This window comes from Hoplias malabaricus, chromosome 15 (assembly GCF_029633855.1).
Source record: "Hoplias malabaricus isolate fHopMal1 chromosome 15, fHopMal1.hap1, whole genome shotgun sequence".
Taxonomy (NCBI): Eukaryota; Metazoa; Chordata; class Actinopteri; order Characiformes; family Erythrinidae; genus Hoplias; species Hoplias malabaricus.
In genome coordinates, this window is record NC_089814.1 from 3,801,874 (window position 1) to 3,822,423 (window position 20,550).

General features: G+C 46.5%; 1 protein-coding gene across 1 annotated transcript; it reads left to right on the plus strand.

Annotated features, from left to right (window-relative positions):
* The first annotated feature begins 1,038 nt into the window (after window positions 1-1,038).
* On the plus strand, window positions 1,039-20,550 carry ptpn13 (protein tyrosine phosphatase non-receptor type 13). The gene is made up of 22 exons (XM_066646556.1): window positions 1,039-1,172; window positions 1,272-1,486; window positions 3,101-3,199; window positions 4,036-4,418; window positions 4,803-4,953; window positions 5,756-5,911; window positions 6,114-6,285; window positions 6,408-6,618; window positions 10,638-10,732; window positions 11,130-11,179; window positions 11,672-11,827; window positions 12,484-12,649; window positions 13,857-13,946; window positions 14,079-14,179; window positions 14,387-14,442; window positions 14,967-15,064; window positions 15,276-15,424; window positions 16,810-16,900; window positions 17,483-17,820; window positions 17,943-18,158; window positions 18,751-18,813; window positions 20,001-20,550. The coding sequence occupies exons 2-22, from the start codon at window positions 1,277-1,279 to the stop codon at window positions 20,076-20,078; spliced, it is 3,129 nt and encodes a 1,042-aa protein (XP_066502653.1). The 5' UTR covers window positions 1,039-1,172; window positions 1,272-1,276; the 3' UTR covers window positions 20,079-20,550.

Genomic DNA, 20,550 nt, shown 5'->3' on the forward strand with positions numbered 1-20,550 from the left:
ACAAAGGCCAGGGGCGACAGTGTCAGGGGAGAACCAAGGCCCAAACGGGGCCCTTCTCTGGTCCAACTACCTACAAATTACTGACAGAAGGTCACCATTAGAGCCCAGACTCAGTTCACCATCGAGGCAAACCATGAGAAATATCAAACAGACCAAGGACACCAACTGGAACACTGTTCCCCCCCGGGTTTCTTGGCGTATTCTGTCAGATGAGTGTTTCTGTGCTCTCTGTTCTCACAGAGCACTCCGTCCTCCTGTAAATGAGCTCACACCAACACAAACTCACACACCGTCGCGTGAAGCACTGGAAGGAACTTCCCAGACCTTAGAAAGCGTTTGTGACCCACAGGGCACCGTGGGCTCTTAGGGGTTAAAGCAATGGGCACTCGATTCTTTTACTTCGAGGAGGCGATGGAGTTAAAAGTGTGTGGAGAGTGGGCTGTGTCCAGCTCCAGTGAGGGTTTAGAGAAGAGGATACTGTATTTTACCTTATTAGGAAGTCAGATGCGTTCCAGGAATGCTCAGGAATGACTGCTTGTGTAGCGGTGTATTGATCCGTGTGTGTGTGTGTGTGTGTGCGTGTGTGTTCATCAGGAGACCGTGTGGTGGCTGTGAATGGGAAGAGCCTGGAGGGAGCCACTCATAAGCAAGCTGTGGACACTCTGAGGGACACGGGACAGGTCAGGAAACGTTCTTCTCTTCAGCCGTGACCCTTCTGCAGTTCTTTCCTGTGAATAACACTCTCTCAGTGCTGTGATGTTAACAGCAGTCTGTCGCTGATCGAGACTTTATTTTTTAAATGTTGTCACTAAAAATCTGGCTTTATTCCTGAAACATTCAGGGGACATTTACCTGCGGGAGATGCAGGCGTTTCCTCTCTCTTTCTGTTTGATGATGACGTGTTTATTGTTTTCGTTGTAAACAGGCTCCTAGTTTTCAGTAGCAGTGCTGTAGTTTTTACTGATGCGTTAAACCCTTGTTAATGGTGTGTGTGTTTCTCGTGTAGCTGGTGCACTTGTTGCTGGAGCGAGGGTACTTACCTACAGACAGTGTCCACGCCCCTCTGACACCTCAGGGCACCTCCAGCCTCAAAGACCCCAAACCTGCAGCTCCTCCAGAGGAGCCCAGAGCGGCGAATAAACCCCAGCAGGAATACAGCTTCGTCACCCCAGGTCAGTGCGGATCTGCGGAACCGTGTTTGATGAGACTCCTGTCATGGTTCTGAGAGCATCACTGTGTGTGTGTGTGTGTGTGTTTTCGCTGTTGTGCAGAGAACATGTTTGAGGTGAGTCTGCTGAAGAACTCCTCAGGCCTCGGGTTCAGTTTCAGTCGAGAGGAGAACGTTCCCGAGGAACCGCACGGCTCCAGCATGGTCCGGGTCAAGAAGCTGTTCCCAGGGCAGCCGGCCGCCGAGAGCGGCCTCATCCAAGTCGGGGACGTCATCCTGAGGGTGAACCAGACGCCGCTCAAAGGGCTCTCGCAGCACGTACGTTACATGCACCATGAAGCATCAGTTGGTGATGTCAGAGTTACCCCGGCGTGTACTGCCCCTAATTACCCCCGAGGAACACGGCGTCACTGTCCGATTACAAACATGTATCTCCCAAAACAGTAGGTTTACAGGAGGAGGGAAAAACCTTCTTAACTGTTAATGGAAGTCAGTGTAAAAAGATTGAAGGCCTTCTCCACCTCCTCCTTCATCATTTTGGAGCGTTTCTATTGGTCCATTCATTAAATGGGCTGAAGGACAGCTGCTGTTTTTCCTGGAAGCCCATTTCTGCCAAAAAATAAAAAGAAATTAAAATGTATTTGGCGGCAGGGGCCTTCGGTTATGTTCAAATGATGTAGTACGTTAAGAATGGACAAAGATGGAGATGCTTGTTTTTAATCGGACGACGATGATATTTACCTTTACTTTGGCTTGGTTTTCCCACGCCGCTCAGGATAAGGGCTCCTGCCTGACTTTGTAAACACTAATGTGTTGATTTACACTGAGTGTGTGTTGTTGTGGGAGCTGCTCTGACCGGTTCTTGGAGACCTCCTCGGTCTCGTTCAGAGATCCATTCGTCTCATCTTCAGGAAGAGGTTGAATCCAATTGCTTTTGTTTCTTGTAGTTTCTTGTTTTCCTTCTTTAGTTCTCGGACTAGCGGCGGTGACCAGTGTCAGGGACCGAGGGGTTTTATCTCCAGTGGAGTTGACTGCAGGACTCTCGCTGGTGACACGTGAACATTTTAAAACGTTAGCCGCTAGCCGTGCCTCAGACAGACTGCGTTTTAACTGAGTTCACCTTTTATTAATCCTCTTTATTTTGATTGATCTTACCTTTATTTCATTTAATCTGTATTTTACACCTGTTTTTATTACTTTTTACAATCCTTTAAAGTCTTTTTAATTTGGTGGTGTTTATGTGGTATTTATTTAAATGCGTGGCTGCACTGAAAATGAGGGGTTACTCTCAATGTGTTACTGAGTAAAAGTAAAGACTGAGTGAGTAAGTGATTGATAGATTTCTTATTTTTACCTCTACCCCTTGTTCCTGAGTGTCCTCTCGCTCCTTGGAGCTGAGTTACAGGGCGTAGTGTTTAAAATCTCCCCCTACGACTCTTCAAGACCCTGATACTTCATCAGAACACAAATAAAACAGAGCAGCGCTTCATTCCCAGGCGACTAGCGCCGCTCTGTAGCAGCTCTGCACCAGTCTGCAGTGATATCAGAGGAGCTGCTGGACTTTAGTTACATTTAGAGCCTCATTCTCCTTCAGAAGAGTTCCACAATCAGAGATTACCCCCCTCTCCTCACTCTTCTGTGACATGGAGCTCAGCTCAGATTCTCATTCTGCAACAAAATGATACTCAGATAAATTTGAAGGGTCATATCGCCCTAACACTTTACCCTTACCCCTTCTGTTCCACCATGAGCCGAGACCCCCCACCCACCCCTAGGCAAAACTGAGGGGGGAGGTGAAAGTGCTAGGATTCAGCCCCAGTCTGGACTAGTCCTAGTGTTCAGAAAAGCAGAGGTGTTGGGAACGCTCCAAATGGTTCAGTCCATTGACAGTCACAGTTTAAGACGTTAAGAGAATCCCGTCTGTGTTTTTAGGAGGTGATCTCAGCTTTGCGAGGGACGGGTCAGGAGGTGATCCTGCAGCTGTGCAGACCAGAAGCAGGTGTTCTATCCTCGATGGATTCATCTGGCCAGGTAAACCTGAGAAATGACCTATTTACATACGCAGTGTTAACGTTTATATAGACTGATTCCTTTAAAGCCTCAAACAGACAAAGGCCTTATAGGAAATCATCTCGGCAATGTCTCTGTGCAGGTATTTTCACTCAAACAAGACCAGAACTCTGTCACTTTGAATGGAGAACGACTTTAAAACTCAAAACAGAACTCTCAGGAAAATTTCACAGCTCAGATACTACTCAGACGTGTGTAGTAACTTTATCATGTGCCGAAACAATACGTACAGGGGGCATGTTACAAAAAAAAGTCTCTTGTTTGCTGCATGTTCACATTAATGTGTGAATCTGGAGCCCACCAACCCACACAGTGTGAAACAAGACCCCCCACTCAATTTTCTGTTTGCTGCCTAAGTCTGAATATACAAGATCAAACGAGCCCCGCCTCCTCGTCTGAGTCTGTCCAATCACAGCGCTGGACCCGTGTTTATGTGAGAGCACAAAGACGAGGTTAAACTCAGCAAAACAGACACAACGAGCGCGGAGAAATAAGAGCACTGAGTAAAAACGGAGAAGAAAGAGAACAGAGTGAAAACGGCTAAAAACCAGAGCTTCTGCTCCTCGCTCCTCACTGCTGTGCGCTCGGGGTCGGGGTGAACAGCGAGCGGCTCATTATCATTTAAAGGAACAGGTGCTGAAAGCGGGCGTTCTGAACAGGGCTGTTTACACAGGGGGAGAACACTGCTGTGGGGTTTGATCCTTGTGATAACTTGGTAATCACTGACTGTGCTGTGTATCGTATTTAGCTTAGCACAGCAGCATATTTGTGCTAATGAAGGTATCCGTTTTCCTCAGACTCCCGTGGCCTCTCCTCGTAAAGAACCTCCTCCGAAGCCAAAGACAGTCCCTCAAGCTGCTTCTCCTCCTCCTCCTCCACCTCCCAGTCTCCCACCGTCCGAGCGGCACCTGGGTACGGTGGAGCAGATGCTGGAGAGGCTGATGATGAAGTCTCCCAGCCGCAGAGACAGCTACAGCGACAGTACGGAGGAGGAGGACGACGAGGAGGTGGAGAAGGCCTTCAGCCCCTCAGCTCTGGAGAAGGAAGGTCCAAACTGGGATCAGAGTCTTTTCCAAACGCCCAGCTCCAGACTGGAATCGTACCAGACCGTGGACGAGTCTGTGCACTCGGCTTATTATCCCCCCGTCCAGTCCGCCAACAGAACGGACATCGGCAAGAGGTCAGTCTGTACTTCAGTCTTTAACTAGAGAGAGAGAGAGGGAGAGAGAGATGGATACACGGACTGACAGATAGAGAGGCAGAAGGTTATATTGGCAGATTGATATACACTGAGAGAAAGCCTCGTAGACTGATGGGTAGACAGACAGGTAGACTGACACACAGAGAGATACTGGATAGACTGAGAGATACACTGAAAGACAGACAGCCAGACTGACAACACAAGACAAGACAACCAGACTGAGACAAACAGAGAGAGACAAACAGACAGGAGGACAGAGACAGGTTTCAGGTTTTTGGAATGTGTCTTTTCTCACTCCTTTAAACCCTGGGTTGTTTTAACTTTAAAATGTATCTCTCTTCTCTCTACTCTGTCCTCGTCCAGAGCCCTCTCCTTGTCTCCTCTTCTCTCTGAGCTGAAGTCGTCTGTCGGGCCGAGATTAAACCCGAGTCCGGACCCTCTGCCCCCACCACTTCCCACCCCCCTCAATATCACGGTTCCAGAACAGAGCCCAGAACTGGAAGACTACCTGCCGGTAAGACTGAGAGGACCCAGCCTCTCACAGTCCGTCCATCCGTCTGTCCATCAGTCCGTCCATCCATACATCCATCAGTCCTTCCATACATCCGCCTGTCCATCAGTCCGTACATCCGTCAATCAGTCCATACATCCTTCAGTCCGTCCGTCTGTCCGTACATCCAATCATCCATCCATATATCAGTCCATCTATCCGTCAGACTGTTCATCCCTCCATCCCTCCCTCCATATTTTGACTTTAATTTTATATTATTAAAATATACAAATAACTCACATTCGGATCATAGTCTGCTTTACAGCAGATTTAAGGGTTTATCCGGTTCGCTTCAGTGGACTCACTAAGTTTGTAGCTGTCTTCAGGGGGGGAGGACTGAGACCTTCAAACAATGATGATGAAATTCGACTAATGTACAACCCTCATTCCAAAAAAGCTGAGACAGGTCCAACTCTGTCACAGTGTAGCATCCGCTCTTCCGTTAACAGCCATCTGTGAACATCAGGGAAGTGCGGAGACCAGTTGCTTGGAGGTTTTGTTGTCCCATTCTTGTCTGATGTAGGAACCCATCTCATTAACAGTCCTGGGTCTTAGCTGGGTTTTTAGTTTCATGACGCACCAAAGGTTTTCTGTTGGTGAAAGGTGTGGACTGCAGGCAGAGTTCAGCACCCGGACTCTTCTTCTTTACATTTACACAGCATCCCAACTCGTTTGGAAATAGGCTTGTAACTTTGACACCCAGGAGACATGGGTTTCAGTGGTTGGTTTTACTCTTGTTAATGTTTGATGGATTGTTTTGTTGTAGGAGGTGGAGCTGAACGTTTCTCTGGTGAAGTCCGATAAAGGAAGCTTGGGGTTCACCCTGACGAAAGGAAACGATCAAAACTGTTACATCCACGACATCATCCTGGACCCAGCTAAAGGAGACGGCCGACTGAGGCCTGGGGACCGTATGATCATGGTAAACACGCTATATTTCCCTCGATTCAAACAATAAGATTGTGTTAAATATTGTCTGGTGCCACTGTCATTTCTTCTTCTCACAGAAACAGTTTGTGAGGCTTGGAGGAAGCTGGTGCCCCTCCCTCTCCGAGGCTGGTACTTTGTTGGGTCTGTTGTGTGAGTTGCTGAGTGAATAATTGTGTGTCCACCTCTCTCTACAGGTCAACAACACAGACGTGTCTGGTATGAGTCACACGGAGGTGGTAAATCTGGTCCGTGCTGCCCCCAGAGTTGTGGACCTGGTGGTGGGGCGGGTTTTAGAGACCCCAAAACCTCCCATAGAAGCCCATCTGCTTCCTGACATCACCTTACACAGTCCCAGCGGCCCCCTGGGTAAATACATTCATATGGCATTTGAACTTCATTGATTTTAGATTATTGCCTTTATATCAGTGAGTGTTCTACAGCTACAAGGTGTGTGTGTGTGTGTGTGTGTGTCTCTCTCTCTCTCTCAGGTCTGGAGCTGGCCGGGGGTCGGGACAGTGATGTTGGAGTACTGTACGTGAAGGATGTGGTTCCTGGCTCTGCTGCTGCCTCAGAGAGGAGCCTCAGACAACTGGACCTCATCCACTACATCAATGGAGCTCCAACCCAGGACCTGAGCCTCAGCGAGAGCAGCAGGCTGCTGGAGCTGTCCCTCCCTGAGGTCACACTCAAGGCAACCAGGTCAGCAGGGGGCGCTCATCATCCACAATACATCACATTAGATAGATTACACTACCTTGGGCAGATTACACAACCTCAGGCATGTTACACCACCTCGGGCAGATTACACAACCTCAGGCATGTTACACCACCTCGGGCAGATTGCACCACCTCGGGCATATTACACCACCTCGGGCAGATTACACCACCTCGGGCATATTACACCACCTCGAGCAGATTACACCATCTCGAGCAGATTACACAACCTCGGGCAGATTACACAACCTCGGGCAGATTACACAACTTCAGGCATATTACACCACCTCGGGCAGATTACACCACCTTGGGCAGATTACACAACCTTGGGCAGATTACACAACCTTGGGCATATTACTTTATCTTGGGCAGATTACACTACCTCGGGCAGATTACTCTACCACGGACAGATTACACCACCTCAGGCAGATTACTCTATCACAGGCAGATTACACCACCTTGAACAGATTACTCTACCTCGGGCATATTACACAACTTCAGGCATATTACACCACCTCAGGCATATTACTCTATCTTGGGCAGATTACACCACCTCAAACATATTACACCACCTTGGGCAGATTACACAACCTCAGGCATATTACTTTATCTTGGACAGATTACACTACCTCGGGCAGATTACTCTACCACGGGCAGATTACACCATCTTGAACAGATTACTCTACCTCGGGCAGATTACACAACCTCGGGCATATTACACAACATCGGCCAGATTACACCATCTTGGGCAGATTACACCATCTTGGGCAGATTACACAACCTCGGGCAGATTACACAACTTCAGGCATATTACACCACCTCAGGCATATTACTCTATCTTGGGCAGATTACACCACCTCAGACATATTACACCACCTTGGGCAGATTACACAACCTCAGGCATATTACTTTATCTTGGGCAGATTACACTACCTCGGGCAGATTACTCTACCACGGACAGATTACACCACCTCAGGCAGATTACTCTATCACAGGCAGATTACACCACCTTGAACAGATTACTCTACCTCGGGCATATTACACAACTTCAGGCATATTACACCACCTCAGGCATATTACTCTATCTTGGGCAGATTACACCACCTCAAACATATTACACCACCTTGGGCAGATTACACCACCTTGGGCAGATTACACCACCTTGGGCAGATTACACCACCTTGGGCAGATTACACAACCTCAGGCATATTACTTTATCTTGGACAGATTACACTACCTCGGGCAGATTACTCTACCACGGACAGATTACACCACCTCGGGCAGATTACTCTACCACGGACAGATTACACCACCTCGGTCAGATTACTCTACCACGGACAGATTACACCACCTCAGGCAGATTACTCTACCACGGGCAGATTACACCACCTCAGGCTGATTACTCTATCACAGGCAGATTACACCACCTCGAACAGATTACTCTACCTCGGGCAGATTACACAACCTCGGGCAGATTACACAACCTCGGGCATATTACACAACATCGGGCAGATTACACCATCTCGGGCAGATTACACAACTTCAGGCATATTACACCACCTCAGGCATATTACTCTATCTTGGGCAGATTACACCACCTCAGACATATTACACCACCTTGGGCAGATTACACAACCTCGGGCCGATTACTCTACCAGGAGCAGATTACACCACCTCGGGCAGATTACACAACTTCAGGCATATTACACAACTTCAGGCATATTACTCTATCTTGGGCAGATTACACCGCCTCAGACATATTACACCACCTCGGGCAGATTACACAACTTCAGGCATATTACACCACCTCAGGCATATTACTCTATCTTGGGCAGATTACACCACCTCAGACATATTACACCACCTTGGGCAGATTACACAACCTCAGGCATATTACTTTATCTTGGGCAGATTACACTACCTCAGGCAGATTACTCTACCACGGACAGATTACTCTACCACGGGCAGATTACACCACCTCAGGCAGATTACTCTATCACAGGCAGATTACACCACCTTGAACAGATTACTCTACCTCGGGCATATTACACAACTTCAGGCATATTACACCACCTCAGGCATATTACTCTATCTTGGGCAGATTACACCACCTCAAACATATTACACAACCTCAGGCATATTACTTTATCTTGGACAGATTACACTACCTCGGGCAGATTACTCTACCACGGACAGATTACACCACCTCGGGCAGATTACTCTACCACGGACAGATTACACCACCTCGGGCAGATTACTCTACCACGGACAGATTACACCACCTCGGGCAGATTACTCTACCACGGACAGATTACACCACCTCGGGCAGATTACTCTACCACGGACAGATTACACCACCTCAGGCAGATTACTCTACCACGGGCAGATTACACCACCTCAGGCTGATTACTCTATCACAGGCAGATTACACCACCTCGAACAGATTACTCTACCTCGGGCAGATTACTCTACCTCGGGCAGATTACACAACCTCGGGCAGATTACACAACCTCGGGCAGATTACACAACATCGGGCAGATTACACCATCTCGGGCAGATTACACAACTTCAGGCATATTACACCACCTCAGGCATATTACTCTATCTTGGGCAGATTACACCACCTCAGACATATTACACCACCTTGGGCAGATTACACAACCTCGGGCCGATTACTCTACCAGGAGCAGATTACACCACCTCGGGCAGATTACACAACTTCAGGCATATTACACAACTTCAGGCATATTACTCTATCTTGGGCAGATTACACCGCCTCAGACATATTACACCACCTCGGGCAGATTACACCACCTCGGGCAGATTACACAACATCGGGCAGATTACACCACCTCGGGCAGATTACACAACATCGGGCAGATTACACCACCTCAGACATATTACACCACCTTGGGCAGATTACACAACCTCGGGCCGATTACTCTACCAGGAGCAGATTACACCACCTCGGGCAGATTACACCACCTCGGGCAGATTACACCACCTCGGGCAGATTACACAACTTCAGGCATATTACACAACTTCAGGCATATTACTCTATCTTGGGCAGATTACACCACCTCAGGCAGATTACACCACCTCAGGCAGATTACACCACCTTGGGCAGATTACACCACCTTGGGCAGATTACACCACCTCGGGCAGATTACACTACCTCGGGCAGATTACACAACCTCAGGCATATTACTTTGTCTTGGGCAGATTACTCTACCACGGACAGATTACACCACCTCAGGCAGATTATTCTACCACGGGCAGATTACACGACCTCAGGCAGATTACTCTATCACAGGCAGATTACACCACCTTGAACAGATTACTCTACCTCGGGCAGATTACACCACCTCGGGCAGATTACACCACCTCGGGCAGATTACACCACCTCGGGCCGATTACACCACCTCGGGCCGATTACTCTACCAGGAGCAGATTACACCACCTCGGGCAGATTGTACCACTTCGAGCAGATTGCACCACCTCAGGCAGATTACACCACATCAGGTAGATTACTCTACCATGGGCAGATTACACCACCTCAGGTAGATTACTCTACCACGGGCAGATTACACCACCTCAGGCAGATTACTCTACCACGGGCAGATTACACCACCTCAGGCATATTATACTACCTTGAACAGATTACTCTACCTCGGGCAGATTACACCACCTCAGGCAGATTACTCTACCACGGGCAGATTACACCACCTCAGGCATATTATACTACCTCGAACAGATTACTCTACCTCGGGCAGATTACACCACCTCAGGTAGATTACTCTACCACGGGCAGATTACACCACCTCAGGCAGATTACTCTACCACGGGCAGATTACACCACCTCAGGCATATTATACTACCTCGAACAAATTACTCTACCTCGGGCAGATTACACTACCTCGAGCAGATTAGCCCTGCTGCTGGTCAGGGTTCTGCTGCAGTTCAGAGCTGTAACAGGGAGTGTGTCTCCTCCTGGTGTGTTTCAGAGACGGGAAACCGGTGTGTCCTTTGAATGAGAGAATCTCCATCCTCAACAACAACAACATCAGCCACAAAAACAACTCCTCGCCCAGTGTGAACGGTCAGCTCCCCTTCTGACTGGATTTTACTGGATGTTTGAATCATAGAGAAGATCAGGGAGACATTTAGGCATTCAGATGGTTCTTCAAGCGTTTGTTTCTGCACAGAACTGTGATTTAAATAAATAATTAAAAAAAAAAATATATATATATATATATATATTATATACATTGCTTTTTTGTTAAATTTCAAATATATAGCATTCATTTATCGACCTATTTGAAAAGTAGTAAATATTTTTATTGTAGCTATTATTAATAATAGTAGTATTAGTAGTATTAAATTACAAATATTTAAATAAAGTTTACTGCTCTGACACTAAAAACCATACATTATTAATAATAATAAAGTTTAGATTAATTTTCTTGTTTCAATAAAGCGTCTTTTCTCTCCGCCAGGTTTTCTTCAGGACAGTCACCACGACCTGGAAGCTGTGTGTCCCCCTGAGGTGAGAGCCACAGTTCATTCATTCATCCTTTTGTCTATGTAAACATTTCATCCTGGTCGAGGTGTGGAGGAGTCAGGGGACACAACGCACAACCTGGAACATCACAGGGCATCACACACTCACGCTCGCTCATTCACACACTCACTCAGTCGCTCGCTCACCCAGGCGCTCACTCACTCGCACGCTCACCAAGGCGTTCGCACACTCGCATACTCACCCAGGCACTCGCACACTCGCATACTCACCCAGTCGCTCACACATTCGCACACACTCACACACTCACCCAGTTGCTCGCACACTCACACACTCACCCAGTCGCTCGCACACTCACACACTCACCCAGTCGCTCGCTCATTCACACGCTCACCCAGTCGCTCGCTCATTCACACACTCACCCAGTCGCTCGCACGCTCACCCAGGCGCTCGCTCACTCGCACGCTCACCCAGTCACTTGCACACTCACCTGTGGATAATGTCTGTGTGTGTGTTCAGGAGCAGGTGATCAGGCTGCAGTTGTTTAAGCCTCTAGGAGGGGGACTGGGCTTCTCTGTGATTGGTGGAGAGAGAGGGATCTTTGTGAAGTCCATCACTCCCGGAGGAGCTGCTCACACCGAGGGCACTCTACAAGTCGGAGATCGCCTGCTCAAAGTTAGTCAGCTGCACCTTTCTGTCCTTGCGGTCTCTCCCTTTGCCGGTCTCTCCCTTTGCCGGTCTCTCCCTTTGCCTGTCTCTCCCTTTGCCGGTCTCTCCCTTTGCCGGTCTCTCCCTTTGCCTGTCTCTCCCTTTGCCTGTCTCTCCCTTTGCCTGTCTCTCCCTTTGCCTGTCTCTCTCTTTGCCTGTCTCTCCCTTTGCCTGTCTCTCCCTTTGCCTGTCTCTCCCTTTGCCTGTCTCTCCCTTTGCCTGTCTCTCCCTTTGCCTGTCTCTCCCTTTGCCTGTCTCTCCCTTTGCCTGTCTCTCCCTTTGCCTGTCTCTCCCTTTGCCGGTCTCTCCCTTTGCCGGTCTCTCCCTTTGCCGGTCTCTCCCTTTGCCGGTCTCTCCCTTTGCCGGTCTCTCCCTTTGCCTGTCTCTCTGTCCTGGCTCCTGCACATCCACATGTCTCCACTGCGACAAGGGCATTATGCCACAGGAGCCAGCTGATTGGCCGTTGTTTGTAGAAGAGCCGGACTTAAACAGAGACCATGATTAGTGTTACAGTCTTTAACATTCACTGCCAGTAACCTGTCATCAGCTCCTCTGAAAAGACTCTGGTAATGTGTAATCACAGGTAAACACTGACCTCATGTGTGTGTGTGTGTGTATTACAGGTGAATGATGACCTAATGACAGGTGTGTCTCATGCGAAAGCGGTCACTGCGATCAGAAAAACTAAAGGACTTGTTCATATCATAGTGTCTCGACCTCCCGACCAGACACCCAGCACTTACCTGGGCTTCCTGCCCCTCAACTCCAGCTCCTGCAACGGAAACACAGGTAAAGTGTGGGGCTTATTCACATTGAAACAGCCATCATACTGACACCTAGTGGTCATATATCTGACCTGTATCAGGCACACGATTCTGTACTTATTTAAGACTAAACTTACTTAAAGTCAGTTAAACTGACTTTGTAAGTTAAACTGAGATTATGTCAAGATTATATAGAGATCCTATGGAGATCATACTGATATTCTGTTGAGTTTTAATAATGATTGTATTGAGATTATACTGAGATCATACTGACATTCTGTCAAGGTTGAAGTGAGATTATACTGAGATCATACTGACATTCTGTCGAGTTTGAATTGAGATCATAACGAGATCATACTGACATTCTGTCGAGTTTGAACTGAAATTATATTGAGATCATAACGAGATCATACTGACATTCTGTCGAGTTTGAATTGACATATTGAGATTATATTGAGATCATAATGAGATCATACTGACATTCGGTCGAGTTTGAATTGAGATTATATTGAGATCATAACGAGATCATATTGACATTCTGTCAAGTTTGAATTGAGATTATATTGAGATCATAACGAGATCATACTGACATTCTGTCGAGTTTGAATTGAGATTATATTGAGATCATAATGAGATCATGCTGACATTCTGCTGAGTTTGAATTGAGATTATATTGAGATCATAATTAGATCATACTGACATTCTGTCGAGTTTGAATTGACATACTGAGATTATATTGAGATCATAATGAGATCATACTGACATTTGGTCGAGTTTGAATTGAGATTATATTGAGATCATAACGAGATCATATTGACATTCTGTCAAGTTTGAATTGAGATTATATTGAGATCATAACGAGATCATATTGACATTCTGTCAAGTTTGAATTGAGATTATATTGAGATCATACTGACATTCTGTCGAGTTTGAATTGAGATTATATTGAGATCATAATGAGATAATACTGACATTCTGCTGAGTTTGAATTGAGATCATAATTAGATCATACTGACATTCTGTCGAGTTTGAAGTGAGATTATATAGAGATTATATTGAGCATGTGGTGAGTTTATATATTTTATTGAGATCGTGTTGAGACTATTGTGAGATTATCCTGAGATAATATTGAGGCTGTAAAAGCATTGTAATTAAGATTATATGTCGACTATATTGAGGTTAATTTTTGTTTTGAGGTTATATTGAGACTATTATTGTCCTCTGTTTCCCAGATGTGAGTGAGGACAGTGGAGTGAAGACTAAACTGTGCAGTTCTCTGGAGGCCCACAAGACCAGAACTCCACCTTCTCTTCCTCCTATAGGTATACAGTGACTCATAGAGCCTAGGACAGTCCGTTCAGAGTAATCCAGTAATGTGTTCATGCATACGTCCCACACACCGACCGCTGCAGCTCACTGAAGAGTCAAAGTTTCCTGTGTTTTTAATGCTGCAGATTATGAAACTGGTTCTTTGGAGAAGGCCAAGAGACCGGACGCTGATGTGTCTGAAGACACCGACTGTGATGGCTCCTCTCTGCCTGAGGACTCTCCAGAGGTACAGCACTTTCTGCCACAACTTGGGGAGGGGGTTCATTATGTACTGCAGACCAAGCAGTTTTTCAGGTTGTTACAGTGTTGTACACACACACACACACACACACGTGCCACACGGGAGTTTGAGAGTAGGTTATTTACAGCTGCGTGTGCCCAGTTTATGATTTGATTTTATGCTGGTTTTTATTCGATGTCTGTGTTTCTCCAGACGTCCAGGAGGGCGGCGTGGAAGGAGCAGAATGTGGACAACTCTCAGAACGCCAGGTGAGAGCCAAGTGTTTCTGTCTAATGTTGATCTACATCACCAGCGTTCTCATAAGTCTAGAACATTAACACATTACAACTAGGAACCTACCTATAGATAGGATCAGAAGCAGCCAAACACCCAGAGCTCATCGTGCCATAGCCATCATTTCAAATACCAAAGGCTTTCTGCAAAATGCCCCGCCTCTAAAACACTTTCTGATATTTTCTTGACGACTTCGCCGTGAACCAGCGAGTGGAGAAAGAAGAATTAACCCATAAATTTATTGTTGATTGTGGAGAGGAAAGGTTCACAGAGCCCTAAGACCCTACCACCCCCATGTTTCACAGACAAATGTATCACAGAATAGAGCCAGAGTACATCCACTTCATGTCAGGTTTAATTCTCTCTGTCTCTCTCTCTCTCCCTCTCTCTCTCTCTCTCTCTCTCTCTCTCTCTCTGTGTCTCTCTCTCTCTGTGTGTGTGTGTCTCTCTCTCTCTCTCTCTCTGTGTCTCCCTCTGTCTCTCTCTGTCTCTCTCTCAGTTTTCTGCAGTCGTCCTCAGAGCAGCTGGATGATGATGAGATCACATGGGGCAGTGATGACCTCCCCATAGACGACATTTACTCAAAATTCACTCAGGGTAAATATTTATGTAACAAAGAAATTAATAATAATAATAATAATAATAAGTGTATCATTACTAATTAATCAAATTGGTTATATATGATATTGATTGATTGATTGATTGTGAGTGTTACTCGTCTGTACGAGTCGCCTGTGACTGTGTACAACGGCGTACCTCAGTGGACTCCGTGTCGTTGATGTGTGCGGTTGCGGTTTGTGTTTCTCAGACGGTCTGATCATCACGGAGGACGAGCTGACCTCTCTGCCGCTGGTGAAGGTGGTTCCTGACGGTCAGTACACCGGACACAAGCTCAACTCTGTGGTGCGGATGATGAGGGGATTACTGGAGCAGAAGGTTCCTCTGCAGGAGTTTGAGGTACTTACGCCTACAGCTGCGTTCACTTCTGTACTTCATGAGGGTTCCTGCTCGGTCCGGTTCACTGGGTGACGAGGGAGTATTGGATGGGTTTCAGCAGCGGTTGAAATATGTTTATATACTTTGTTTACATTCTGAATAATAACACTAGTGATGTCTGGATCGTGTTTTTAATATTGAGTACCTGCCGATACCGTGTCCCGATCCGATACTTATGTTCTTCTAGATATCACTGTTACACAGTGCACACTTTAAATACATTATAGTTATTAAACTCAGCCCAGTATCTGCTCCACACTGAATCTCTCACATTAACAAACTGCTGCTTGTTTTTCTTTTATAACAAAATAAACACAAGGTGTCTTCACAAACAGCTCTTCTAAATAATTTAATATTATTGTTAATCTCATATGAAGTGATGTAATGTGTACAGAATGACTCTGATTGTAAAAGTCAGTTTTATTGTCACCACAGACGTGTCGAGGGAGAAATTAAATGTAGTCTCTTTAAGACACGCTGCTAAAATAAGTTGTATATTTTCAGCACTGACCTGATTCACCCGCCGTGGACGGGACTGTGGTGTTTACAGTCTCACCTCAGAAATACGGGATAAACACAGCACTGCATTTAGTGTCCGATTACAGTCTAATCACGTGCACTCGCTCCAGCTCTGAACCCGACTCCCCGCGGGAATGTGCGTTTGTGCCGAACAGAAGTGTCCGCTACGGTGGCCAGCAGAGTCAGATCACAGCAGCATTTACAAAGTGTGCTACAAGAGGAGGAGGAGGGAGTGTGAGGTCGCCCCCTAGAGGACACAAAGGATCGGACTTAAGATGGAGCTCAGTACAGATCAGTAAAATAACGCTGTGATCGGCCCGATGTCGATGTTTGAGACCGGATCGGGGCGTCTCTAGTTATTACAGATGAACGGTGATGTCTGAAATGGCTGCGGTTCAGATTTGGACGACCATTCAAATGATATTTAATGTGGTATTTATCGTACACCAGAAGGGCGGGACATTTTCAGCTGTGCTTTGGCCCCTGCTCTGAGACTTCTGCAGTACGTTGTGTCTCTTCAGGAATAAACACATTTCTCTGTAACGTCGTGTTGGTGAATCGCTGCCAGTGTCTGTATTTTCAGCATCAGAAGTTTGTAAATGGAAATATATCCGTGTGAGCCCACAGTTCCCGTCTGTGTCTAAAATGTTTCATTGTAAAGTCACACATCGTCGCAGTCCAAACTGAGCACAGCTGCCCTCCTTCACACGGGGAAACTTTCATAACGAACCAACCAATAGAAATGCTCCAGAATTATTGGAATTAAATCTTGAAGTGGTCTTGTTTAACAGCTACAAACGTCTAAAATATGTTTCATGTATTTACAGAATCTGCAGAATTTACAGCCTCTGGACGACTGCTTGATCGGTCAGACTCAGGAGAACAAGAAGAAGAACCGCTACAAGAACATAGTGCCCTGTGAGTCACTGACACGGTTCTTCTGTTTACTTTTGTGTGTGTCTGTGTGTGACTGTGTCTGTGTGTGTGTGTGACTGTGTCTGTGTGTGTGTGTGACTGTGTCTGTGTGTGTGTGTGACTGTGTCTGTGTGTGTGTGTGACTGTCTGACTGTGTCTGTGTGTGACTGTGTGACTGTGTCTGTGTGTGACTGTGTCTGTGTGTGTGACTGTCTGTGCCTGTGTGTGTCTGTGTGTGTGACTGTCTGTGCCTGTGTGTGTCTGTGTGTGTGACTGTGTCTGTGCCTGTGTGTGACTGTGCCTGTGTGTGTCTGTGTGTGTGTGTGTATCGTAACAGACAGAGGCTCAGCCCCCAGTGGTTCTCTCATGAAGCTGAGGCACTTATGAAGAGATCTGTAGCTTTTACCCCCAGTTCCTCTGCTGTTTTTCAGAGTGATCAGAGTTTAGCTGATTCCTTCATTCCTTCATTCATTCATAAAGTTCAATCAACTCTGTAACTCTAACTCTAGTGGTGGCCAGGTGCAAACCAACAGATCCTGCCTAGTGTTGCTTTAATTCTGATGTATTTCTGTGGTTCTCCTGCAGTCGACACGACTCGGGTTCTCCTGGGTAAAGACGGAGGCTACATCAATGCTAACTTCATCAAGATGACGGTGAAGGAAGAGAGCTTCATGTACATCGCCTGCCAGGGGCCTCTGCCCACCACTCTGGGAGACTTCTGGCAGATGGTGTGGGAGCAGAAGTCCAACGTCATCGCCATGATGACCCAGGAGGTGGAGGGCGGGAAGATTAAATGTCAGCGGTACTGGCCGGACACGCCTCGCGCCGCCGAGATGGTGAACGACCGGCTGCAGGTCACTCTCGTCAAAGACCAGCACCTGGACAACTTCATCATCCGCCTCTTCGAGGTTAAAGACGTCCAGGTCCGAGAGAACACCTACAGTTTCACTTTCACCTTTTCAGCATCCGATCGGAGCAGCTTTAGGATCTGCTCTGAGAATCTGCCCCTGTTCAAACCGCCTGAATTCTCTCTGTTTACCTGCAGACGAACGCCATCCAGAGGGTGACGCACCTGAACTACACCGGCTGGCCCGACCACGGCACTCCGACTCAGCCCGAGCAGCTCCTCACCTTCATCTCCTACATGAGACACATCTACAAATCAGGGCCCATCATCACGCACTGCAGCGCGGGGATTGGCCGGTCAGGAACGCTCATTTGCATAGACGTGGTCCTCGGCCTCATCGGGAAGGATGTGGATGTGAGTATCGCAGCTGGTTCACAGCTGGTTGTCGTGATTTTTAGGTTCTTTTCTGCTGAGTAAAAAGAGGATTGTGATTTTTAACACGACGCAATAAAAACACTGTGAAATGACCAAAGAGCGGGAGAATGATTACATTTTGAATCACAATTACACACTACACAAAAACACTTTAAACGCACACTATTACTACCCTTCATTTTGTCCTTAAAGCAACAGTAGGTGATATTTCATCTTTAAATGACAGCTTCAAAATCATTGTGATGCTCCACTGAGCTGCAACATGGAGAACAGACACTCTGTTGTTGCTGCTCTGGGCTCAGCACTGCAGAAACTGCACTATGTGACTCCTTGAGGAGGGTAGAAAACCCCCACCTCCCTTCCAGTTGATTTAAGGACAGTGCTGTAAAAGTGAATTACAGTCTGCAACAGTAAAGGGAGCCCAGGAGCAGAAGATACCCAGTCGTGCCTGGTGCTGATTTAAGATTGAGGATAATGAACTCTCTAAAGTTTCCCGAGGCTAATCCTCTCAGACCCCGCTTTATTTCGACCTGAACTTTAAAGAAGTGTTTTATTTTCCTTTGTCTTTCAGTTCGACATCTCAGATGTAGTGAGGAGCATGAGACTCCAGAGACAGGGCATGGTGCAGACCGAGGTAAGTATGCGACTCTCTTGTTGTTCTTTCTCTCTGATTGTGGGGTGAGATATCAGAGCACTGATTGTGCGATGAAAGCCGGTGCAGAGTTGTGTGATCTGTACAGTTTCCACATTCCCATAGGAATGAATGAGGTCATCTTGGGTCACAGTGAAACACATCCACCACTGTCACTCAACCATACGCATGAGCTTAGACAACACCTGAAATACCATAGCAACAGCCCTAGCGACCACAATGGACACCTTAAGAGATTCCCTTGAAATGTCATAGCAACTACCACAGCAACCACTTGATTGCAATGGTATCCAGGTGGTTGCTAAGGCTGTTGCTAAGGTAACTACCTACAATCATTTGAAATAGTGAGGCTCTTCCTTTCACATTACACTTTACATTTATCACCATTATAGCTGTGTTTTCACATCCCTGTCAACGCATAAATCTTAAAGGTACATATCAACATTGTCGAACCCCACCTGGGATACCATGGCAACTGTCTATCCCCACCTGGGATACCATAGCAATTGTTGAACCCCACCTGGGATACCATAGCAATTGTTGAACCCCACCTGGGATACCATAGCAACTGTCTAACCCCACCTGGGATACCATAGCAACTGTTGAGCGCCACCTGGGATGCCATTGCAACAGCCTAGCGACACCTGGGATACTATAGCAACGGCCTAGCACCACTTAGGATACCATAGCAACTGCCTAGCCCCACCTGGGATACCATAGCAAATGCCTAGCGACACCTGGGATACCATAGCAATGGCCTAGCGCCACCTGGTCTACCATAGGAACTGCCTAGTACAACTTTAGCAACCACCTGAGATACCATAGCAACTGCCTAGCAACACCTGAGATGCCATAGCAACGGCCTAGCATCACCCGGGATTCTATAGTAACTGCCTAGGGACTCCTGTGATACCATAGGAACTGCCCAGTACAACTTTAGCAACCACCTGGGATGCCATAGCAACAGCCTAATAGAATTTTCGCAACCACTTTGAACACCACAGCTGCCCCCTAGAAACACCTTAACACTTGTGAAACATTTAAAACATTTATAACCTGACTTTGACGAGAGTTCACAAACTTTACTCCAAATGAGGAGTGAAAGCGTGTGTCCGGGATCTTTCTGTCTGATAATACACCCACTGTTTGCTCTTCTCTTTCCTCTCTAGGAGCAGTACATTTTCTGCTACCAGGTGATCTTATACGTGCTCAGGTGTCTGCAGGCCGAGGAGAAAATCTCAGGATAGAGTTGGGGACGTGTTACTGCCTTAAAACAAGCTGCAAACCAACGAGAACTTCCTTAAAAGCTCTGATCAAATTTACCTTACAACATTAGAGATGTGTTTTTAGGTTTTGTACATTCCTGACTCTATCAGAGACACAACAATGGATTTTATAATTTATCTTTCTCTACTTTTTTTACCGATAAACCGAGCGTAGGTGATGAATAAAAGTCTATTTTATGTGGAACAGAATCATTATGGTGTATTTTAAAACGAACGACAGTATTTACTTTGTAAATCGATGAATAAATCGCAGAGTGCCAGAAAGTAATGGAGGAAATGAAAGTGTACATATTTATCCGACGGAAAATTGTGGATATGTTACATACCGGACGATTAGCAATTTGTAAATAAAAGAGTATCGTGCTTTAAAGAGCTTTCCCTTTTAATGCTGCCTCCTGTATATTTTGTTTCTGTGCTTAATTCAAATAAACAA